This window comes from Papio anubis, chromosome 1, assembly GCF_008728515.1.
Source record: "Papio anubis isolate 15944 chromosome 1, Panubis1.0, whole genome shotgun sequence".
NCBI classification, from domain to species: Eukaryota; Metazoa; Chordata; class Mammalia; order Primates; family Cercopithecidae; genus Papio; species Papio anubis.
In genome coordinates, this window is record NC_044976.1 from 153868933 (window position 1) to 153894223 (window position 25291).

Here is a 25291-nt window from a genome sequence, read left to right on the forward strand (position 1 = left end):
AATGAAGAAGCTAAAATGCCCCCCACTCCCCCAAAATTTCACTGCCCTTTCCTGGAGGGCTTTCCCATGGAATGGAGACAAGCAAGTAAACCCAGTAACAAGATACAAAAACAGGGAGAGGGTTGGAGAACAGCTGCAGGCCCCTGGGCTCTGTCTGCCGGGCACTCAGTGTATGAATGCTGTGCTCTGGATCTCTTAGGTGTGTAAAGTTGTGAACACAACCACCCTCACCTGCCTGGCACCCTCTCTGACCACGGACTACCGCCCTGGCCTGGACACTGTAGAACGGCCAGATGAGTTCGGATTTGTCTTTAACAATGTCCAATCCTTGCTGATTTACAACGACACCAAGTTTATCTACTACCCCAACCCGACCTTTGAACTGCTCAGCCCTACTGGAGTCTTGGATCAAAAGCCGGGATCGCCCATCATTCTTAAGGTATGAATGCCACCAAAGAGGACCAGGGGTAGCGATGCCAGAGAGCACCCCGCATGCTCCTGGCCTTTCTTTCTTTCTGGCTCTCCTTTCTATGCTATCAAACCTGCAAAGCTGTCTCCTTCCTATAGAAGGAGCTCATGGATAGATATCGACCCATCAAGCCATATCCAGGCTTCTCAAGAAGTACTTTAGAATATTTCTGTTTGTTCTTGTGAGTTTTGGGAACCAGAGGTACTGCAATGACTTGGGAGTAACTGTTTCCTTTTCCATCCACTCTGTGGCCACGGGTACCTGCACACACATTTCAAGAGGTCACAGTCCCTGGCACTGTCCATCCAAGTGATTTGTTGCCGCACTACTTTCATGAAATCCCATGTATCCTCCCCCAAATTTTCTCTTGTTTAGTGTTTGTCTCCCCTGCATTTTTCCCACTCTCTTCTTCATTTTCGTTCTCTCCTGCCTCTGTTTTCTCTCTTTCTCTCTAGATCATGGCTGTTAGAAGTCCCCTCCACAAAAACTTGCCAAGGAGTCATTTCCTGGTTTTTGCACGGCTGCCCTTCCCCATCTCCTTAATCTCTTTTTAAGTAGGCAATTAACTTGTGCATGCATGTGTCAATTATGCCTATAAAGACTGCTATTCTCTACAGGGCAAAAACCTCTGCCCTCCTGCCTCTGGAGGGGCCAAACTCAACTACACTGTGTTCATCGGAGAGACCCCTTGCGCTGTCACTGTATCGGAGACCCAGCTTCTCTGCGAGCCTCCCAACCTCACTGGGCAGCACAAGGTCATGGTGAGTGAGCCCCTCCTCTGTAGTGCCTCCTCCCCGCCTCGTGGTGCATGTGTGATCTGTCCTAAGGAAAGGCTCCCTTCTGCCTCGTTGTCTTACTCACCCCCTCCATATCTCCTCATCTCTGTGTCCTACATCAAAATGGATATAAGCTGAGAACACAAGAAAAGAAAGGCAGATGCCAAGGCAGGAAGTTGCTTTTTATCCAGATCTGCACTGTGTGGTTGTGGTCTGTCATGTCCTTCCTCACACTGTAAGGATCTGCTGGCATGCCAGGGCTCTACACCTTGTGCATCCGTATGCGTCTGTGTGTGTACAATGCACAGGTTCACGTGGGCGGGATGGTGTTCTCGCCTGGCTCGGTGAGTGTCATCTCAGACAGCTTGCTGACCCTGCCAGCCATCGTCAGCATCGCGGCCGGCGGCAGCCTCCTCCTCATCATCGTCATCATCGTCCTCATTGCCTACAAGCGCAAGTCTCGAGAAAATGACCTCACTCTCAAGCGGCTGCAAATGCAGATGGACAACCTGGAGTCCCGCGTGGCCCTGGAGTGCAAGGAAGGTTAGTGGAAGCACACCCTCATTTGCTGGGTCCCTCTTTCTCCACCTGCCTTATTGCCCTTCTCCCTGCAGACAACTCCCATCTTTACTCCCATTGTTGCCAGCCATGCCTTTGCATTCCACTTTCACCTCTGTTTTCCCAGAACTTCTCTTGCCCATAGGGCCAGAGATATCCAATGAAGAATGCCCACTGCATGAGGACCCAGGTCCGACTACATTGTTCTAGTCTCTTCTTCGCCCTGACTCATCCCACAATCTGGCCAACACCTTCTCCCTCTCAGGGCCTCAATGTCCCCACAGTCAGAGCCCCCAGGCTCCATAGCCTCAGACTCTAGATTCCCCATGGGAGTGTCCAGCTCCTGTTTTTTGCACACTATCTTCGCAGCACGTGAGAGCAATGGCAGGAAAGGCAGAAGAGCACCTGCCTCATCTCCCCCAGGGTTTGTTTTCCATCAGTGCTGCAGGCTGAGCACTCTGAAGGCCGCCACTTGCTGGTGTCCTTGGCTGTGGACGTGTGTGGGAGTGCACTTTGTGTTTTCTCCTGTGTACCACGCAACCACAGCCTCGAGGTGACGAGTGTACCTGGCGTCCTCTCAGGCTGAGGACCTGGCAGGCTCTCAGGGTAAACAGCTCAATTAGGAATGAAAACATTTCTCCTTTTGCTGCAAATGTCAAGATCAGAAACAAGCCCTCTGCTGGATGACAGGGAAGAGTTGGGCTGGGAAATACGACAGGTGGAGCCAAGGCTCTTCCTGGCAACAGGGCTGGTGAGTTTGGGAGAGGAAGGAGCCAGGAAGACAGGTGTGCCACCACCAAGATGAGGCTTCTGAAGCCCTTCCCGTCCCAAACTCGGCTCTGAGCTGAGCGTCTCATGACCAGGCCTCCCCTAGGCTTTTGCATCTTGATTTATTGTCTTGCTTGGAAAAGGGCAGCACTTTGCCTGTTCTGGTCTTTGCTGGACCCCCTCAGCCATGGTCTCTCACCTGCCTCCAGCACCTCCGGGATCTTTACTAAACAGCCCAATCATAATATTCTTTTTTCCTTATTGTAACTACACTTGTAATATGTAAAGAGAAAATGCAAAATTGTAGATAAGTACAGAGGAGAAAATAACATAAAAATCACCCATTTCCCCACCACCTAAAAAAGATAGGCTGGAAGTAGCCCCGCCCTCTGGAGACACACCCCCATCATCCTCAGAGTTTCTACACCCTAGGTCCTCCCCTCCTCCTTTGCAAACTTCTTCTCCCTCTTTCTCCTCCCCCCACTGGGGCTTCCCCACGAGCCTGTCTGTGTGCTTATTCTCATAGCTTTTGCTGAGCTCCAGACGGATATCAATGAGCTGACCAGTGACCTGGACCGCTCGGGAATCCCTTACCTGGACTATCGTACCTACGCTATGCGAGTCCTGTTCCCAGGCATCGAGGACCACCCCGTCCTGCGGGAGCTGGAGGTAATGCCTGCCTCCTGGGCCCAGCCACCCAGCAGGGATGCAGGCCCAGTGTATCCTAGGAAATCCAGATGAGACCCAGCAGCACAGAGTAAGGTTAACAGTGAAGAGGGGTCAGTAGTTTGTAACAACATCTCAGCAACAGAGCTATCAGGAAGGTTACGGCCAAGGGGGCACCCAGGCTTGTTGGGATGGTTCCAGGGTAAAGCTCATTGTCATTTTTTAATTAATGACTGAAATAATTAACTAAGATACTGCCTCATTCTAAAATGGATTTAAGATGGCTTAAAGGAAGACACAGGATTCTATGAGGTTTGTTTCTTCATTTGTTGGTTTGCCTTACTAAAAATAATAAATCAGGCAGAGGAGATTAAGGGGAGACTAATAAACTGAGAAGTTTGAGGGGGCGTCTCCTATTCTATCCTTGGGAAAATCAAGCAGCCTCCCCTCTGAGAGCTCCGCGTGGAGCCCAGCCTCCCCGGCCCAGTGCAAGGTCAGAGCAGACAGCTGTTCCTACATCATCGCAGGCGGGCGGAATAGGGTTGGGGTGGTGATAGACCTCAAAGATAGGGTCCTACAGCTAGCGTCATTGCCGGCAGGCCCTCAGTGAGACCCTCGGGTAAGAGGCCCGATGCCTGTTCTCTAAGGGCATCGTCTCCACCACGCCCCACCCCAGGTACAAGGAAATGGGCAGCAGCACGTGGAGAAGGCCCTGAAGCTCTTTGCCCAGCTCATCAACAACAAGGTGTTCCTGCTGACCTTCATCCGCACCCTGGAGCTGCAGCGTAGTTTCTCCATGCGCGACCGGGGCAACGTGGCTTCGCTCATCATGACCGGCCTGCAGGGCCGCCTGGAGTACGCCACCGATGTCCTCAAGCAGCTACTCTCTGACCTCATCGATAAGAACCTGGAGAACAAGAACCACCCCAAGCTGCTACTCCGGAGGTCTGGCCCGCAGCAGTGGGTGGAGAGGGTGGCAGGAGTCTGAACGGGGACAGAGTACCTCATTATAGCAGGCCCCACGAGCAGCATGAGAAGGCCCATTCCCCAGAAGGGGCACCCATTCAGAGCAGCCTGTGTCCTCACGTCTCTGCAGGGCAGAATCTGACTTTCCTTCAGCCCAGGGAGACTACAGAGTCTGAAGTTGCCCAAGCGTGATGGACAAGCTCAGACCTTTGCTTGGATCTCAGCTGGAGTCCCAGCTCTGCCTCCTGCTAGCTCTGTGATTTCTAGCCAGTGTTGTAACCTCTCTGTTGTTTAGTTTCCACCTAGACAAAATGAGAAAAATAATTCCTATCTCACGGTCTCTTCCTCCCCATGTCTCTAGAGCTGTGCTGTCCAGCACAGCAACCCCTAGCCACAGGTAGCTGCTACAAATTAAAATGAAATAGACTGTAAAATCCAGCTCCTCCATTGCCCTAGCACCTAGCCGCATTCTAAGTGTTTGGTCGCCACATTGCAGCTAGTGGCCACCATACTGGACCACACAGATAGAGAACATTCGCATTATCGCAGGAGGTTCTATTGCGTAGCACTGAGCTCGGGATTTGGACAGCCTGGAAGGCTGTGCCTTCTGAGCTCAGCTTCCTGGATCTGAATCACAGCATCCACTACACATGCCCGCTGCAGTTTTCCTGGCAGGGGAGAGGGTTAGAGACCTCAACATCCCCTGAGCCCAACCTCCCTAGAGGCTGTGGGGAGCCAGGCACAGCTTTGGAGTCCTCTGGGCAGCAGGGGCTGGAGGGTTCCACCTCCGTTCACCACCCCTCCTCTTTAGCCTTCCTATAGCAAGGTCTCAGGCTTCCAGACCCCACGTGGGTTGAGGAGGGAGGAAGAATGGCTTTGTTTTATGAGTACTGAGCCCCCATCCTGCCAATCTGAGCATTAGAAACTCTCATTAAGAACTGTTGTATTTAAATTAGAGCTAATCTCAGGCACAATGCAGGGAGAGGGTGCTGGGAGGAGCCAGGGGAGAAAGCTACAATTTTTTCTGCCATTGTCACTCTCTCCCAGGCCCAGATTGCAGAGCAGCCCTGGCAAATGCCTGGGATTTACTGCAACCAGAGGGTATAATTTGCACCACGTGCAGGGAGTTAAAATACCCCTCCGGCATCCTCTTCACTGAGGGTCTGTCACAGTCACTTTGTTCCTTCCCAAATCCCCAGATCTGTAGCCCTGGGACGGGAAGGGGAGGGGGGCCAGTGCTTACATGAGCAAATACCCTGTTGGCAAAACACTTAAGCATTGCTCTCTACCTGAGGGCTGGGATCCAAGACCCCACATGACAGCAATAATGACAGCTAATGCATAGTGCTTAGCAGGTGCCAGGCACTTTTCTTAGCACTTTACAAATACAAATAGTAACTCATTCAACCTTGACAACAACCATCGGGGGTGGATGTTATTACGACTGTCTCCATTTAGAGATGTGACTACAGAAACCAGAGAGGTTAAATGACCTGCCCAAGGTCACACAGCCCAGTGTATGGCAGAATCAGGATTTGAACCCAAGGAAGTCTAACCCTGAGTGTTTTTGGAGGGGAAGGGACCAGGTACCTTCCAGATAGGCAAAACAGGGTACTCATGCAGGCAAGAAAGCCCCGAAGGACCGGGAAACTCTCTAGTTATCACCCTAAGACCAGAAGTGAGTTGGGAAAACCGGTTCTTTATAGCCCCATGGGATAGTGAGGTGCCTTTATCCACAGACCTTGTCTCAGATGCAGCCAAAGCAGTTCAGAGCACCACGGACCATCAGGGCTGAAAAGGCCAACCTCTCCATTTTCATAGGAAATTGAGGCCCAGAAAGAAGCCACCCCTACCCCCAGGTCACAGTCTAGTTACTGGGCGAGCTGGGCTGGGACCCAGGTGTCCTGACGCCCCACCCTGCGTTCTCGCATGCTCCGTTGTTCTCTTGGGAGACCTCGCGACAAGCCCAGGCCCCACACGGAGACCCCTCTGTGAAGGACTGCCCCTTACCCTTTCTTCCTTCCCCAGGACAGAGTCTGTGGCTGAAAAGATGCTGACCAATTGGTTCGCCTTCCTCCTGCACAAGTTCCTAAAGGTGAGACAGGGAGTGAGATGGGGCCTAGAGTCCAGGGCAGATGGTGCTGCTGCTCAGATCCTGGCCACAGGGCTGCATGGGGACCCCTTCCCTCAGGAGCAGGAACCTGGACTGGGTGTGCTAAAGCCCCTCCTTCCACTGGCCTCGCTCCGAGAGAGGAAAGGGAAAACGTGCAAACCTGAGGAGGCCATGCCCACACTTCCTGCCCTGCCTGTGCCCACAGGAGTGCGCAGGGGAGCCACTCTTCATGCTGTACTGCGCCATCAAGCAGCAGATGGAGAAGGGCCCTATTGACGCCATCACGGGCGAGGCGCGCTACTCCCTGAGTGAGGACAAGCTCATCCGGCAGCAGATCGAGTACAAGACCCTGGTGAGGAAGCCAGAAGCTCCGGGCCCGCATGTGTATCTTCTGCTCCTGCCCCTTACTCTGCCTTCTGTCCATAAAAGCAGTCTAGGGGGTCAATAAAGAGGATGGGAGGCTGATCTGGGGTGAGTCCAAAGGGCAGCTACGTGTACCAAGAGCAAGGCAGGCAGGCCCACCCCCCAATCCCATCTCATTTGGTAAGCCCTAAAAAGCACTCCATGCCTCTGTTTACCCTAGACAATATTGAGGGAGAAAAAAGTTCATCCATCATTAGGTATTGGGTAATTGGCATTATGAGAAAGATGTGTATTGGTTCCTAACATAGAGGCTTTGGGGAAGTGCACCACTAGTCTCTGATACATCTAGAACCATCTCTAAACACTGAGGGTGCCTCATTCCAGAACTATAGTCTCCCCTAAGCCATCCAGGAGCTAGAAAGTAGAGTCCTGGTGCTTTGAGAATGAAGAAGTGGACACAATGACTCAGGCTGTCATTTGGCAGATGTTACGAAGGTGAGGGAAACTGAGTCACAGACCAGAAAAGTACCCTTATTCCCCCTATAAAGAGAGTGAACTTTGGAAAAAGAAGATTCTGAGGTCCTGACCCTCTCCCTCAAACTACTCCTTCAGCTCCTGTCCTGCTCACCCTCTGTCCCCTACTTGTAGATTCTGAACTGCGTCAACCCTGACAACGAGAACAGCCCAGAGATCCCAGTGAAGGTGTTAAACTGTGACACCATCACACAAGTCAAGGAGAAGATTCTTGATGCCGTGTATAAGAATGTGCCCTATTCCCAGCGGCCGAGGGCGGTGGACATGGACTTGGGTAGGAAGCCTGGACTCGGAGTGTGAGGGCAGGGGTTGAGGGATGAAAGAAGGGAAGCTGCCCTGCACACAACCCTTGCAGGGGCATGACTGTGTCCTGGCCAGGTGAGGCCCATGTGAAATGCGTCCCGCTTTGGGCACTGCCTGTTCAGATGTGGCTGTCTCTGAGGAGACCCATGTGTTTCCTCTGCTGCCTGGGCCCATGGAGCGCTAGATGTCTCTAGCGTCTGTTATTGGTACCAGCTTGAGGGGGCCAGGCTGCCAGGTCCCTAGAGAAGGTGCAATCGGGAGACACTGGCTCACAGCCCTCATCCCTCTCACGTTGCTCCCTGCACCACCCCCTCCTCCTAGAGTGGCGCCAAGGCCGGATCGCCCGGGTCGTGCTGCAAGATGAGGACATCACCACCAAGATTGAGGGTGACTGGAAGCGGCTCAACACACTGATGCATTATCAGGTGAGAGGGGGTGTCTCTTCCCCTCTTCAACTTCCCAGAATATTCCCTTCCCGCTAAACCTTGCTCTAAGGCCTCAAAAGTCTGAAAAAGATTTTCCTCTCCCTGCTTTCCTCCTCCTACTGGAGCATAGAACAGGGATTCTCAGCCATGGCTGCCCATTGGAATTACTGAGGGAACTGATGAAAAACATGAGTGACCAGACTCCACCCTCAGAAACATATTTAATGGGTCTGGGGTAAGGTCTAGGCATTTCTATTCTGTGTACCTCTACATTTGCAAAAAAAACAAAAAAACAAAAAACAACTGTATATTGCAAAGCCCTCCACATTACCTGGCACTCTCTCTTTAGCATCTTACTAACACAGCCCACACCTCTGACTTACAGTGGAGCAGGGAGTTGGATAGACTTCTCTTGAGGTCTTACATTCTTCCTCTTAGTAGCTGGTTTCCTTGGGAAAATTACCCAGGCTTTCTTTTCTCTCACCTGTAAAATGGGGCTCCTGGTGAACCCTGCCCCGTACAGTTGTATGGAATAGATACAAGATAGAAGGTGAGGTATTGAGCACACAGGCAGACACATTGAATGAGCAATCAAAAAAAAAAAAATCCCTGCAAAAGAACACAAGATCAAGGAGGTATCTACTCCCGCGTCTTCTCCCCTCCCATGGTAACCACTCCCAGCTGGGGGGTCTCTGTAAGATTAAGCACAGGTAGACAGGTTGGGATTCAGAAAAAATACTAAAATAGAAACTGGAAATAAGAGACACCAAGGGAAATTAAACCAACCAGAGGAAGCGCCTCAGGCTGCAAGACCCATGGGATCGTCTGATTAATAACATCCTCCCATGTCCCTGTCTCGGAAAGAAAGATTTGCAGAGGGGCTGGCAGGCTGGGCTCTCAGGCACTGAGCTGCCAACCACCAGGCGCTGGAGCTGGCAGGAGCCTCCATGGGCACAGAGGAAGCTAGGGCACAGGGGATCCCCAAAAATGCTCCTCTCCAGGCTCCATCCCCCTGACTCACCTGCACCCCCCATCCTAACACCCTGCCTGGACCCCCGCCCAGAGGACATGAGTGTGGTGTAGTGAGAAGAGAAGAGGCTTTAGAAGCTATATTTAACCCCTGCTTCCCCACTCATTGGTGTCGTGACTTTAATCTCTCTGCACCTGGGGCTCCTCATCTATAAAATGGAGATAACAACCCTTACTTGTGAAAGTGTGAGGTGCCCAGGGTTGTACTTACAGATAAGGTAGCTGCCATCACTCCCTGTTAATTCTGTACACATACACACATGCCCAACCACCACCACTTCATATGGTGCTTAATGTATCCGGTAGAACAATTGTAATGAACCAATTAAAGTTGAATAAGAAAGTGCAAAAGAAAACAGCATGATGCTCCCAAATCATGAGTTTCTAAAGGGCAGGAGTGGGGTCTTTCTGCTTCTGCCTCTGATACCCTAATGCTTGTTACTGGGCTTTCCAACCTGCGGCTCCCAATCAGAAGAAGGAACTATTCTGTTCTTTTGGTGCTGATCATACAAAGCACTTTCAATTCCCTGATGTCATTTATCATTCATGTATGCATTCATTCCTCAAATATTTACTGAGCTTTTGCTGAGTGCAAGTCACTTCCCACATGCTAGCCCTGAGTGACAGGGGACAGCAGGGAGTATTCCCCCCTTTGGGAGACTGTGATGATGATGATGCTCATAATAGCACCACTAATACCAACATTTACTGCATGCTTACTGGATACCAGGCACTGCTCTCAGCCTTTATGTGTTTTAACTTCTTTAATTCTCACCACAAACGACATGCAATTATTATCCCCACTGACCACTAAGGCTCAGAGAGGTTAAGTCCTGGAGCAGGTAGGCAGCAGAGTCAAGGTCGGACCCAGCCGGTCATCTTGACCATAGATTTGCACCACTTGTTGGTTAAGACAGAGAAAAACCAAGGACAAGAGAGGTTTAGTGATTAGACCTGCAATTGAGTTGAACTGTGGTCATTTGAGTCACCTTGTGAATCTTTCATTAGGTGACAAGAAACTATAAATGATAATGTAATCTGTTCTCCCTGGGAGTGTAAACTCCTGCCCCTGCCAAGCTTTCTGGGTATCATTTCTGGGCTGTCAGTTATAAGGAGAATTCCTGAAAGACAGAGGTAGAGACTGCCCCCCTCCCTGCCCTGGTGCTGATGGTACCAACAGCTGACAAGTCCAGGGAGCTATTCTAGCTGGGAAGTAATGGAGTCTTGGCACCTTCCAAGCACAGGACCTTGGAGCTTTATACCATCAAGTCAATGCACTGTCCTCTTGTTACCCTCTCTGGAGTCAAAGGTCCTTGGAGCCTCTGCAGAAGAAAATCTGCATAATCTTAATTAACAAAGAGATGTTAAAAAACTTCCCAGGCTTCTGCAGATTTATAGGGAGGGTAAAATTAAACACCACCACTAAAACCCGCTATCAGGGAATCTCGTTAGCACTAATGTTCATTTATAGTTTGACTTCCCCACATTTAATTCTTTTTTGGTGGGAGAGAGGGACTGACAATTTAAGACCCAGAAAGATGGTTTTATGACTGGTGCAGCTATAAATCAAACTTATAAAGTTCATAAAAATTGTTAAAATAAAAAATGGTTTAATAGGAATGTTTTATGGCCCATAACATTATTATAGCTGTTTTATTCCCTCTGCGTTAGGGGTTTAATTGGATCGCCACGATTCTGGGGATTCTCTGTTTTTATTGGATGGAGGGTAATCTTAAATCAAAATGGCCCCAAATGTCTTCAATATGGCTCCTCATTTATCAGCCCTCTCCCTGCAGGCTGGGTGCTGAGCTGGGGCGCCCTCATAGAGGATGGGACAAGACACCATCTTTCTCGCTCAGTCCCCAAGAGTGGCTGCCCTTTTGGTGAAACTATTTGAAGTGATCCAGGCATTATAGGACCCAGGCCAGAAAGAAAGCAGAGCCAAAAGGGAAAATGGGCTTCAGACCAGTGTGACTTTAAATAAAATTCCATGTTAGAATGTATAATGAAGAGAACATGTGCTCTGGAGCCTGACAGACCTGGCTACAAATATTGGCTCTACCATATATGAATTATGTGACCTTTAAGAGGTTGCTTAGCCTCCCTATGATTCCATTTTTTTTTCATCTGTAAAATGGGAATACTTGTGCGTAGCTCACGAAGTGGATGGGAGACTGGGTCTAGCCCAGTGCTGTCCAGTAGAAATATAATGCAAGCCACATGTGCAAGCCACATGTGTAATTTAAACTTTTTGTATTAGTCACATTAAAAAGGTAAAAATAAAAAGATCAATTAATGTTACATAGTTTATTTAATCTAACTGGTCTAAAATCATTATTTCAATATGTAATCAATTTAAAAATTATCAATAAGATAGTTAATATTTGTATTCATACTGTCATTGAAATCCAGCATGTAATGTATATTTATAGCACATCTCAATTTGGACACAGCTCATCTTAGTTAGGATTAACCACATTTCAAATGCTCAATCAACACACATGGCAAGTAGCCATTATATTGGGTTGTGCAGCTCTAACCCAATAAAAGCTCAAAAAGCAGCAGTAATGGTTGTTTCTAGTATTCCTGTACTCCTTGCTCTCTACCCCACAGCTATCTTATAACCCTCTAGAAATACTTGACTCCAACTTCCCAAGACACCTACAGTCACCACACTGTACCTTTTGTACCCTTTTCAGGTGTCAGACAGGTCGGTGGTGGCTCTGGTCCCCAAACAGACCTCCTCCTACAACATCCCTGCCTCTGCCAGCATCTCCCGGACATCCATCAGCAGATATGGTGAGAACCAGGAGGGCAGACTGGGCAGCTCAGAGCAGAGTCTTCTGCGACCTAGCAGGGCCCACTCGCTACCCCTTCTAACAGCAGGCAGCCCTTGCTCCTGGGCTGTTGGTTTCTGTCCTCCCCAGTCCAGGCATTCCCAGGCAGCCTGCACCCTCAGACCTGTGGGAGCAGGTGGCATCATGTGCCCTTTCTTTGATATCCCTGCCTGGTGGAGGAATCAGAGTGGCCCAGAACCAGGAAGACACCTGGCTGGGGGTTCATATATCCCAGGTTGCCTGGGCCAGTCCAGTTTATGCCTGTCGTCCTGGCTGAATTATTAAGAGTGCCCCTCCCTTTACTCTTAAAAGTGTCCCAGTTTGATCAATAAATTAGAGGAGTACTGGGGCCCCTAGACCCTCTGGGCAATGAGATTATGGCACCTCCTTGTCCCTTATTTTATTTGTTCTGGTTTCATGTATGCACTAAGGCCTTGGGCTTCCCAACCAAAAGGCACTGCAGGACTGAACCCAGCAGCACCAAAAAGGACTCAGGAAATTCCATACCCCAGGCCCCATGCAAGAAGAGACCCTTAACTCCCAAGAGGAGAATTACAACTTACAGCTCTTTAGTATCCAGATTTCCATTAAAGCACTGACGAAAATATCCTATTGACATTTTACCTATTAATTATTCATTGCTGGGAGTGTCCGAGTAGAGGTGACTCCCAAATTCCTGAGGGTCTCTCTAATTCACAAAATTTATAAATCCTCTTCTAAAAAATCCTTCAGGCTCTTCTGTCCTCATGCCAACCAAGGATCCCTAAAATAACCTACCATATATGAGGTCCCTGCAGCCCCTTTTCAGCTGAAATGAGTTTATTCTGAGTGGATGCAGCAGGCGGGCAGGGATTCTGGGAGGATTCTACAAGCAAGGACGGTGACTCAGTTACTCACAGCCCTCCACCACCCCCTTCTCCTCAGACTCCTCCTTCAGGTACACAGGCAGCCCCGACAGCCTGCGGTCCCGGGCCCCGATGATCACCCCAGACCTGGAAAGTGGGGTCAAGGTGTGGCATCTAGTGAAGAACCATGACCACGGTGACCAGAAGGAGGGTGACCGGGGCAGCAAGATGGTGTCTGAGATCTACCTGACCCGGCTACTGGCCACCAAGGTAACTCCTGCTCTGCCCAGACCGGGGAGCGCTTGTTAGAGGAGCACGTCCCTCCACTCCACAACACAGAAAGGATGTCTAGAGTGTGTCCTTCAAGAGGACCCAGTCAGACAGTCCAGGTACAGCTGGACATGGTGGCTTACGCCTATAATCCCAGCGCTTTGGGAGGTCAAGGCAGAAGGATGACTTGAGCCCAAGAGTATGGGACCAGCCTGGGCAACATATCAAGACCCAATCTCCACTAACAACAACAAAAAAGAGAGATAGTCCAGTTCCCCGGGCAGGGCTTCCAAACAATCAGGCCACTGCTATTCTCTACCCTTTGGCAAAAATAGCAAACATATCTTTGCTTTCTGCATACTTCTTGAGGCTACTGTTTCGCTTCAGAGGAGTAGCTCTCTCCCTCTGGACCCCTTAAGCTCTAGGAAGGCACTGGGGTTTCTTGCTGATATTAGTTGGATAGATATGCTGGCCTCCATTATCATTGTCCTTTCTATCCCCTTTCTGGCCACAATGGGAGGGAAAGCACAGAGGCCTGGCCCTGCCAGTAATCCAAGGGGAGGCTTCCACTTCCCATCCCATCCCACCCCAGCTACCCCCAAATGTTGATGCAAGCGAGGCTACATCTTCTAGCCTTCCTAGCAGGTAACAAAATAAGCCTGTAAGTATGACAATCAAAGAGCCCATATTTTCCAGGCGGGGCTAGATTTCAAATACTCTCCCCCATGGACCCTCCAACAATGGCACTGAAGTTTTAATACAGTGGCATCCAACTTACAGCTCTCAGACTTGCTCCCAGAGTGGCCCAGAAATATTCCACCAGACCCCATGTCTCCATTTGAGCTTTGCCTGATATGCTCAGCATAACAATAAGAGACCAACAAAGAGATAACAGACAAGGCTAGAGGTTTCTACTGACCCTCAGAGGTGTGCCGTGAGCCTGTAAACTGTGGGAGCCAGGCCAAGTCTTATCCCTGTTCCAGAAACCCTCCAGAGCCCTGTGGATCAGCACTCTGCCTGGGGGTGTTCTTGAGTCTAGACCCTTCACCCGCATTCCACACTCCAGATACCACTTGTCCCAGGCCACCAATATCCTAAGCCTCTTCATACCTTTCTATCAGACTCTCCCGGTCCTGCTGTGCTCCTGCCAGGAGGCATCTGGTCCTCCAGCTTGTTCCTTGGACACCCTTTCCAGACTGGCTTACAGCCTGTGTCCCCTCATTCACCCATGGGAAGCCCGGACTCAGGGCACTTCCTGTCTTCCTATCAAAGACCCTGATCCTACACCCTATGTGGAATGTGGAATGTGGCTGCAGGTTGGAGGAGAGATTCTTCCCTAGGATCCACAGCCCACCCAGTTTCTCCCACTTCCCCAGCGAACCAACAGTACCCTTCCCCCGCACTGCACCACCCCACAACGCTGCCTGCACAGCCTCGTGTCCCAGACAAATTTCCAAGGCAGGATGGATCCAAGGCACCATCTGGTATGCCTGTCTGCTACCTGCCATCACCCCCGCTCCATCTCACTCTCCCCCACCCCTCCTCCAGGGCACCCTGCAGAAGTTCGTGGACGACTTGTTTGAGACCTTGTTCAGCACTGTGCACCGGGGCAGCGCTCTCCCCCTGGCCATCAAGTACATGTTTGATTTCCTGGATGAGCAGGCAGACAGGCACAGCATTCACGACACAGATGTGCGGCACACCTGGAAAAGCAACTGGTAAACCCTAGGGGAGCTCGGCAGGAGGTGCAGCCTGGAGAGGCCTGGAGCTACGAGGGATGAGGACCAGGAGACGGGAGGGTGGGAGGGTAGCCTATTCTCGGCTGGGGCTGGGTGATCCGAAGCTCCTGGAACAAATAGTGCACATATGCTCTGCAGAGCCCACACAGTCCCCAGCTGCCTGTGCCAAGTAGGGTCTGCCTGGCTTGTGGCCCAGCACTAGGATGCACCCTTGAGTCCCCCAAGAAGAGCCTCCTCCCCTGGCTGTGAGATCTCTGGTTCTCAGGAGAAGGGAGCTGGGGGAGCCCATGCAAAGAACTGCATTGGAAGCCTGCAGCAGAGCTTCACAACCAGGCATTGTGGGCCATTCTGAGTGGGGCAGTTCTAAGGCACTTCCTGAGATGGGGAAGCCCTGAATTAAACTGAGACCCCTGGTGAAGTTGGTCAGCACTGGAGAGGGAGTTCACACCTGCTATAGACTTGAGCCCACTGACAGGGAGGATTTCATTGCAAACTTGATCTCTTAAGGCCAAGTGATTATCCTGGCGCCATAGCTTTCAGGAAGCAGCAGGCAGAATGCCCTGTAGGCATGACTCTCTCCCCTAAAGTCACCTCCGCAACCAGACCAGCAGTGGGAGAAGCCCTCAGGCCCCTAGTAGGAGACTTTATCCTCATGGGTTTTGAACCTGGACCACAGACCAAGCTAAGGACTGGCTTTCAGGTCAGACAGGACCCGGCCAAGAGCTGGCATCAAAAGGCTTCCTTTGGGAAAGAGCACGGAGAGGGGAGAGGGGAGGTCCAGGCATTTGGGTTGGGCAGGCAGCCCATGCAGCTGTCTGGAGTCAGCGGTCTCCTCAGAAAACAGAGCCGACACAGATGGGCCCAGGCTGTTATTTGGGAATCAAAAGTCCTAGCAACCAACAAAACACTTTGGAAAAAGCCAACCCCAGCCCCATCTATTCCTTCCTCCTCCCGGGTCTTGTGGTCGCGGAGCCTTCCTCAATCTGCAGCTTCGATCACAGTGGAGTGAAATGGATAGGCTGGGGTGGCCCTAGGGTTAAGAGCCCACAGTCCACTTTGCCAGGACAGGCCTTCCAGATCTGCATTCCCTGGACAGCACATGCCTGTCCCCTTTGCTTTGGAGCATCCCCAGCCCAATGCTGGGAGAGGGCAATTCAGGGGAAATCAAGAGAAAGTCCAGGGTTATCCCCATCTCTGTACCTTCGGCGTGCTGGCCAGACCCAAGTAATAGAAATGCACTACCCTGGCATCGCGGTGTGGAGAGAGTTTCCTTATCCAGACCTCAATAGCAAATGTCCAGCGAAGGATTACCAGAAACTACCCAAGGCTGCCAGAAGAAAGGGAGGGCAGAAGAGATGAGTCAGCTCTCAGCTGCAGCAACTCCTCCTGGGCTAAAGGAAAGTGAGGGATCCTGTTGTGTTTTGGAGGATAGGCAGAAATCATCATGGAAGGGCCCGAGTCTGGGTAATGCAGATCTTTCCCAAGACCTGGCGCTACTGAGACATTTGGGAAAGTTTGGGGCCCATGAGAGTCAAGAGAAGATGAAGAAGGGGAAAGAAGAAGAAGCTGGGGAGCTGGGAACATCGTCTCAGGCTGGAGGACAAGCCTGCGACAGGGCCTGTTCCACAGAGGAGTCAAAAGAGTTAAAGCCCAGGAGACTGCTGGAAAAGAAGGCAAAGCTGGGAAAGGAAGTAAAAACAGCAGCTGTTCTGATTTTGAAGGAGAGTAAATGGGCTTATCTGCTTTATGGCCTAAGGAGCAGAGAAAACTCATTCTCCTCTGGTTATAAATTCCCAAGTTGCAGAAGGAAGTCTCCTAACTACTGATCAGTTCCTCTTGGGGTGGGAAAATCTCTGAGCTACAGCGAGTCATTCCCAGGATGCCAACAATGGCCTCCACTTCTCCCTCTGCCCCTGCCCAAATACAAGAATGCCCTGGGGAGAGTCATGAAAGAACTTCCCCCAGGGGAGCCCATTCCTCGGCCCAGCCAGGCCAGGCCAGCCCTGGGAAGTAGCTTGGGCAGCCGGGCTGGGCGGGGAGCGCAGGTGGCGCCCTTTGTGCCCGCTCTGAAGCTGAGCCTGGGGCTGCTGGCTGCCTTCTTCTGGACAATGGCCACGGGCACCGTGAAGGGACTCCAGGAGCCTGGTGGCTTTGTTTGAAGCCCTGAGAAAATGTGCTGTCCCCTGTACTTGGGCTTGCCTAGGCGCACAGAGGCCTTTAGAAAAGTCTCCCAGGAGGGAACGGAACACACCCAGCCCCACCCCTCGGATGTTAGAGATCAGGGTCAGCGTCCCCTTAGGACACAAGGTGCCTCTCCTTCCATTTCTCCCAGGTCAGTAACAGCTTAGGCTAAATTCACCCTGGCTGGACCCATTTTCTTCCATTTTACTCCTTTGCCCCTTCAGGTGGACGATTTGAACTTTGTGGGGGAAGAATATCAGTGGGCAGCAGAAGGGGCATGGCCCGCATGCATTCTCAAGTCTGCTCTGCCTTTCCCCACAGCCTCCCTCTGCGCTTCTGGGTGAACGTGATTAAGAACCCCCAGTTCGTGTTTGACATCCACAAGGGCAGCATCACGGACGCCTGCCTCTCTGTGGTGGCCCAGACCTTCATGGACTCTTGTTCAACGTCAGAGCACCGGCTGGGCAAGGACTCCCCCTCCAACAAGCTGCTCTATGCCAAGGACATCCCCAGCTACAAGAGCTGGGTGGAGAGGTCAGTAGCACCCTCAGAACAGGCCCATGCCCCTATCTCCCTGCCCATTCCCCGCTCTGTAGACATCACTGACCGAGGACTCAGACGATGGTGTCTGTCACCTCTTCAGGACTTCCCGCTTCCCTCCCTGCCCATACCCCCTGCTTCGGGAGGAAGGGCGGCTTTGTGCCTGTGGAAGTCAGATGATTATCATCCTAATTACCATTCATTGAGCATGTGCTAAGCACTCAGCGTTCTAATAAGATTTTGTGTGTATCATCTCATTAAAATGTCCAGCAGAGTTGTGGAGCCGCTATTATTATCCCCATTTTACTGATGAGGAAACTGAGGTACAGGGAGGCTAAATAACTTGCCCTGCATCACAGAGCTAGCAGGTAGCAGAGCTGGGATTTGAACACAAAGAGCCTGGTCAGAGTCTGGGCTTTTAACCACTCTGTTGGGTACCGCAGCCACGAGCTCTCAGCTAGATGGAATCTCCTGAAGAAACCCTGGCCTTCAGCCTCAACGTCAGCTTGAAGCAAGAGGCCAGAGGAAGCCACATCAGAAGAGAAATAGGAGGCAGGAGCAACTGGGGACATCAGTGCCCTCGAAGGACCTGGGCCCAGGGTAGCTATAGGTAAATGTTTGCTGAGGCCTCCATCAAGGCGCCTGTCCTGTCTCTGGCAGATACTACGCAGACATTGCCAAGCTCCCAGCCATCAGTGACCAGGACATGAATGCCTACCTCGCCGAGCAGTCCCGCCTGCACGCCGTGGAGTTCAACATGCTGAGTGCCCTCAATGAGATCTACTCCTACGTCAGCAAGTATAGTGAGGAGGTGAGACAGGGCCCCAGCGGGGACAGAAACCAACAGGCAAGGAGCAGGAAGCCTGACTCAGTCCTTAAATAACAATAGATGGCAATTTAGAAAAACATTCAGGGAGTCAGAAGCCCATGAGCTCAAAAATTATCATTCCTTTATGAGGCAACTCAACTCCTGATTCACTGAAGGCTTTATACGCTTCATTGTCTTTCACTCATTGTTAACACAACAAATAACACTTTTAATCATTTGTTTTTCAGTTCAAAGTATTGTATAATTAATTTCATTCTCTCTTAATGAATCAAACTATTGTTTGCACTCGGGCGGATCCTCTCAGTTACATTTCGGATAGACAGGTGGACTCTAATACGAATACAAGTTGAATAGGACAGCTTTGGAAAATTCACAAAGCTTCTCTAGCATTGAACCTGAAAGTAGTAGTAGTAGTAGCAGCAATAACTAACACTTGCATAGTACTTCCTATGCCAGATAATGTTTTAAACATCATGCATACATACATATATATAGGTGTGTGTGCATGTATTCATTCAGTTAATCATTTAAATTATTTAAGGTTACGTGCATGAAGGCAGAATGGAAAGGTAGACAGGGTGAAGAGGGAGGACTCTGGAAAACGGTGTCTTCTATTCTGAGTCCTGAAGTCTTCCTGCCTTTGTTTTTGCTCCTCAGCTCATCGGGGCCCTAGAGCAGGATGAGCAGGCGCGGCGGCAGCGGCTGGCTTATAAGGTGGAGCAGCTCATTAATGCCATGTCCATTGAGAGCTGAGAGGAGGAGCCTCGCATTCCTGGGAAGAGGGACCCGTCCAAGCTGTCACACTGGGAGTCTCAGATGGAAGGACAAGTGATGGGGATCAGGCCCCAGAGCTTGCTGTCCCCTGAGACCCCATCCTGGGGAGAGGGGAGGGCCCCTCTCCCTATGCAAGCGAAGTTTCGTCATAGCCAGTTCCAGCCTGGAGAGACAGTGGGCGTCATCCATCCACAGTGAGAACACCAGAGAACCCGGGGCCGGGAGAAGGTGGTTCTTCAAGCCGAGAGGCACGAGCTGGGGACAGTTCTGCCTCTGTGACTGCTGCTTTGCATGAAAACTCATTTGATGTATATTGGGGAAATAATAAGAACTTTATTTAATTTTTTTTAAGAAAAAGGGAAAAAAACAGAAATAAAACAAAAAGCCGCCCTGTTGATCCCGTCCAACTTTTGTTTAATTCTGATTTCTGTCTCCCTTCCTTCTTTTCCCCCATTCCTCCTTCTTTATATAATGCCCATTTCCAAATGCCAGAAAAAGCAAAGAGATGCTGAGAGACATTGGAAAGAAAATGACTATCTCCTTTTCCTTGAAATTAAAAAAAAAAAAAAAAAAGTGAAGAGGAGGAGAAGAAGAATGAGCACAAGTATGCACCAAACACTTCGCAAAAACGGAGGCCAGTAAAACCTGGAATTATACCGGCAGCCAGAAGAGCATGGGACTTCCAGAACTTCGCAAAAATTGCAAAGCCATCAAGAGCTCACCCTGGCTGACTGGAAACTGAGCTTTACCTACCACATACCTGCATATTCTCATCTTTTGAGAGGAGATGCGTACCTAGATAGTACCAATGCTTTTTGCTACTGTTTTTTGTTTTGTTTTATTTAATCTTAAACCTCAACAAATGAGGAGCTGGTGTTTGATATGTTTCCTTTCAATTTCCCTAAAGTTACTATGAGAAGTGGGGTGAAGTGGGCCTCTCCCAGACCAGATGCCTGGCCTCCCTGCGAAGGTTGGGCAGCTGGGCGGCCCTGCCTCACGTCAATCCCTGTCATAAACCAGGCACCCTCGGGAAATGGCCTGGAGGTGTGTGGGCCAGGCCTCCATGAGGTTCCATTTGGAAGTTGATCTGGTGACATGGGTGTTTGACTTTGGAGTTCACTCCCATCATCCAGTAGTTCCTGGCAATTAAAAAGAAAACAAAAATCAAACACTGTTTACAGCAAGCAATACTTGAAGAGCATAGGTTACAGAAGCTGCAGTATTTATTACTATGCTTTCTTTCTTTCATTCTCTTGTGCCTGGAGAGGGGAGACAACCCTTCGCTCATATATGGAAGCTCCTGACCATCTGGGCCTACAGCACTTCCTCAGTAGAAATGACTGTGGCACGCCCACGTTACTACCTTCTGCCTCTCTTTCTGCCTCTCATGGACTTGTGGGTGTGAAGGATAAGTGGATGACTTCTCACTGGACTTTCCTTCTCTGTCTCTTCTGATGACGCCTAAAACTATGGATGACCAATTCTCCTGAGTGTAGTTTCCAAACAAAGAGACCAAAGCTGCATGCCCAGGTCCAGAGGCCCCGTAGAAGCCAGTGGGAGTCATCGAGAGGAAAGGAGCTCTGTTGGTGTCAGGACCTTGGTGGCCAGGATAGCCATCAGAGTGTCCAGGCCTCCCACATTAGCTTGGATCTGAGCAGCCAGCTCCAACTTCTCTGCAAGCAGCATTGGAGTCAGGGGGTAGGAGGACAAGGGAAGCAAAGGGGTGGGACTGGGGAAGATAAAGAGGAACAAGCTGCCCTTCCTCACTTTTCAAAGGGTTGAGAATCCTAGGATATGATGCTGGGAAGCTAGACCAGCTCCTCCAAGAGAGACTGGACCAGGGTCATTTTCTCTGCTATTAACTCTGGGCTCCAGCTTCTCTGTGCCCTGCTTTACCTCCAAGTGGTTCCGATTTCCAAAGGCCCTGCTGACCACATGTGATTCCTAGGAGAGGGCTGGGGGAGGGGAGCGTAGGGGGCTAGCTTCCATCCTTGGCGTGTAGCTTTGGATCGCTGTCTAACCACACAGCAGACGTTGCCTGGTCCCCCCAGCTCTAGTTTCTTGCCTGAATGCAGCTGACAAATGGGAAGAGAAAAGCATTCAGCAAAATACTCAGGAAACTTGCTGTTTTCATTATAATTCACAACCAGCCATGCCAAGGCCACTTTCTTTTGAAAATCCACTTCTGTTAAAGTTTCTCGGGCCCTATTAATAGCCTGAAGGAAATACTAATGACTGGCCTTCCGCACTAAGCCAAAGTGTTTGCTCTTCATAGCACCCAAAGCTTATCAGCGCAGAGCCCATAATTCATGGAGATAAAAGGAAAGGAGATACAGGCAAAAAGAGTGTGAGCAGGAGACTTTATGCCACCCGTGAAAAAGTCCAGCCCACCCCATCTAACTTCTGAGCTCTGTTTGGGTGAAGATTTTCTGGCCACACGGCTGCTCAGACTGGCATCCAGGCTTTGCTCCACCAAGAAGCTAAAGGCAGTTGGACATCTCAGCAGCATCTCTACCAACCCTTAACTCAATGCATCTACCTGGCATCTCCCAGCAGTTACTTCTGGAGATAATTCACTGCCCCTGGGGCATTTCCTTGAAGGTTTGTGGAGAGTGTGGAGAATGATGGGGCAATGGCCAATTGGAGGGTGGAGAGGGAAGAGCCAGAGCTGGCTACGAGTGGTTTGGCCACATTTCTCAGGATTCCATGCGAGAGTTGGGGAACTTGGGCTGACAAAGGAAGTGGCCTGGGGCATCCTTTAGGAAGGAATTAAGAAAAGGGAAAAAGCTGGACTCAAGCCATGCCATGAGGGTGAAAGGTTGTAAGGTCCTGCCCCCTTTCCAGCTGGCCACTTGTTCCTCCTCCACACCTCTTGGCTTTGGGCCACCAAGAACCAATGAAGTTCACACCCTTTGGAATGAGAAAAAGAGGGAGTTGGTTGGCTTCTCTTCTCCCTGTTATCCAATTTGAGGATATTTTGACCTTGAGTAAGGATGAAGTGTTGAAGCCACAGCTCCTCTCTACAAGAAGCCATTCATCTTAGAGGAGGCAGAGACTGAAGTCTCTCTCCAAAGTCTATCCAGCTTTGCTTCATTTCATTGATCTGCACAAGAGACAATGCTCTGGAAAAGAAAGATGACCTCAGAAGGGTGCTTGGCAAGACAGAGGATGCTAATGGGTAACGGAGAGCACTCCCTCCAGCTGGCCCTTGCTGCTGCCTCCCGTCCTCTGCATGGGGTCAGGTGCTTCTGTGCTTGCCGTCCTACCTCTCTCCACAGCATGGCTCTCAAAACCATTTTGATCCCCCATTGGCAGAGAGTTCCCCTCTTTACAGAGTTCAGTCATTAAAAGCACGAATCAGCTGTTAATCTCATTGGAGGAGGGAACTGTTTCCTGAATTCATTCATTCAGGAACCTTCTTGAATAGCCACTGTCTGCCAGCCACTGCTCTAGAGATGGGAAAACAGCATGAAACAAAACCAAGGTCTTTCTTCCAGCGAATTTATATCCTTCAGGAAGCTGGTTCCTGCCACCAACTTAGCAGGCAACAGTTCTCCTCCCCTAGTGGCACAGGGTACCAGTTTTGTAGGAAAAGGGCTCCAGCAAAGGAAGAGAGTAGACCAACCCAGCTGCCCAGCTGCCTTACCTTATTCTGGGGCCATTCCCCCAGCGATGAGAGCTGCTCTTGTTTCTACTGCCACTATCTCTTCTGGCAGCACATCACCTGCTGCTTGAGCTCCTGACCTTCCTTCAATTCCACTAAATGAGGACAGGAAATAGTCAAGACCCCTGGCCCTGCTGAGCGTGAAACAGAATCAATGGATGGGTATGCTGGACGAAAAATGACCTGGGTAGAACAAATAGGGAGCATTTGAAAGCCTCGGGCTGATAAATCTCCAGGTGCATCCCGGTTGCCACACCTGCCCCCATTAACCTGCTGCTGGTAAATACTGAGCCAGCAGCTGCTCCAGGACAGGCTGTTTTTTTCTCAGCCACACTGCATCTTGCATGAGACTCCTGGGGCCTGGGCACAGACAGAAAAGAATTGAGACTCAGGAGGCTCGGTGGGTGAGAAAATGAAAAGTGGCTTCATAGACACAGGGCTGTGGGAGCAGATCCCACGGGGAACTTGGGAGATGAACTTCAGGGCCTTCCGATGTCTTGTCTCAGGAATATGCTTTGAGAAAAATGGTAGCATCCTTTCCATAACTCAGTCTTTCTTCCCTAGTTTCCCTGAAGTGTGACATTTTAGTATCTGGAGCTCAGTGATCCCCATCAATGAGGGATAAGGTTTCACTCTTGGTATTTTCTAACTAGTACCAAGGAAAGTCCTGAGACGTGATCACGGCCACTGCTCGGCAGACAGGGCCTCCGCCCAATAAGCAAACTGGAGATTCCTCAGCCTCTCGTGGACACCCACATCTCGTTCTTCTCAGCGCAGAAAAGCTCTCCCTTCAGCCTGAGCTGTCTTCTTTCTGCTGCAGTGCAGCCTGCTCCCTCCTGCCCTGGCCACAAGGAAGGTAGGAAACATCTTCTGCATTTCAAAGTCCTCACTTTGACTTATTTGGCCTTCATCTTGGCATGGAAGGTATAGCAGGCAGAATGGAAATGGTCCCCCCAAACAGAACAGATGTTCTTGCGTGTGTAAGGGAAGAAAGGACAAGCTCTCTATCACATGAGACTAGGGGCCAGAACCCACCTGCCTTTCCCCACAACTTTTCCTGCTCAAACCCACTCCTCTTGACACACTGGAATCTGTATTATATATATTTTTAAGAAAATACAATGATGGTTGTCTGGTTTTGTTGTTTTTACAGGTGTTGTGGAATAAAAACTGTAAGAAAATTAAGTATTTAAAATGTTCCAATAAAGTGGGGTTTTTTGTTATTCTAATATATTATTGTGTACCTATTGTAAATACGAAACACTCCTATTTTGCAAGCTGAGGACACAATTTGTACTGTTGTTATATATAAATAAAGTTTACTGAATTAAAAATCCTTAAATCTTTAAATAAACCTGATTGTTCAGCAGCATATATGCAGAATAACACTTTACGGGCATATTTAAGAAGGGTACTCATGGAAAGATGAGCTAAGTTGTTTTGAGGGAGTTTTAGAACTCTCTCTGGAGCCAGAGCTTATTAATGTACCAGTCATCATCATCAACATAACACAACACACACACACACACACACACACACACACACACACACACACACAGAGGATGCCCTGGCTTATACTGGTAGGTGAACACTGCCCCCTAGTCCCAAGACCTCAGAATACAGCTTTTCTCCAACTGGAGGCAGCAAGTGCACTCCATGAGTCAGGACACCTTCCCAGAAGTGAAGGGAGGTTTCAGAAGAGTGAGATCCTCCTCTGCCTCCATGCTTAATACATGTTCTTCATGGGTATGTACACTCATGTGTACAAAGTGCACTCGTGTTTGTACAAAACATGTATTAAGCACGGCCTGGCACTGTGGTAAGTGCTGGGGGATAACATAATACATAAGAAAGAGGTGATCCTTGTCCTCATCAACCTTTTAGTGTAGTGAAAATCATAAGCATTCTTAAAAAGGAATGTTTCACCATGCATTGAGAAGGGGTGTTTTGGTGTTTTTATTTTTGTTTTGTTTTGTTTGTTTGTTTTTGTCATTTTCAGTTGATGGATTAAAGGTAAATAAAGGGAAAGATGCCAGATAGTGTGTGCTTTTAGATCCAGTGCAGGTAAGACAAGAAGGCGGGCCCTGCCTAGGGGAGAACAGCAGCTGGACTGACAAAGTCCAGAGGCAGCATGAACATCACAATTCCGCAGTAAGGCTGAGAAGTAGGGAATTGATCTTAGGAATCCTAATCCTTAGGGTTCCCTTAACCCAAGGAGTTCATGCCTCCTCTCCTCTGTACTTTCATCTTTCTGTTTTAAATTCTGGTATTCCAAAGTGTGTAGGTAACACTTCTGCTCTCTGGTAAGAGAAATAGATGAGAATAACTCAGGAATCCATCTGACATCTCAACTTAGCATGCAAGCAAACTGCTGTTCACTGTTTTCATGATAATGGGACCAAGAGAGTTCTGGGTCTTCAACCTCATACCAAGCACTAAGAGTAGAGCCTCCTGAAGGATGAGGTGCAGGCCCTGCCTTCAGAGTGCCTGCCGTCTAATATGGACAGCTAGCACACAAGGGAGAATATGGCCTGGGACTTATAAAACAAAGCATGTAAACAAGTGCATGTTGGTAAACATGGTGTGTGCTTACCGCTTCAAAGAGATCATAATTGGGAAGATCGTCAGTCCCCACTTAGCAG

The 25291-nt window shown here is 49.8% G+C and overlaps 1 protein-coding gene across 1 annotated transcript in view; it reads left to right on the top strand.

Moving 5' to 3' along the window:
• The window catches only part of PLXNA2 (plexin A2), a 222361-nt gene extending 198370 nt beyond the window's left edge, over positions 1–23991 (top strand). The window contains exons 18-32 of the mRNA XM_003893167.4: positions 200–439; positions 1087–1230; positions 1554–1788; positions 3098–3240; positions 3914–4182; positions 6232–6298; positions 6522–6668; positions 7328–7487; positions 7838–7941; positions 11670–11769; positions 12732–12922; positions 14471–14640; positions 17164–17376; positions 18043–18193; positions 18869–23991. Coding sequence (XP_003893216.1) covers positions 200–439; positions 1087–1230; positions 1554–1788; positions 3098–3240; positions 3914–4182; positions 6232–6298; positions 6522–6668; positions 7328–7487; positions 7838–7941; positions 11670–11769; positions 12732–12922; positions 14471–14640; positions 17164–17376; positions 18043–18193; positions 18869–18964 — 2430 coding nt within the window. The 3' untranslated portion in view covers positions 18965–23991. The remainder of the gene's footprint in view (positions 1–199; positions 440–1086; positions 1231–1553; positions 1789–3097; positions 3241–3913; positions 4183–6231; positions 6299–6521; positions 6669–7327; positions 7488–7837; positions 7942–11669; positions 11770–12731; positions 12923–14470; positions 14641–17163; positions 17377–18042; positions 18194–18868) is intronic.
• The last annotated feature ends 1300 nt before the right edge of the window (positions 23992–25291 follow it).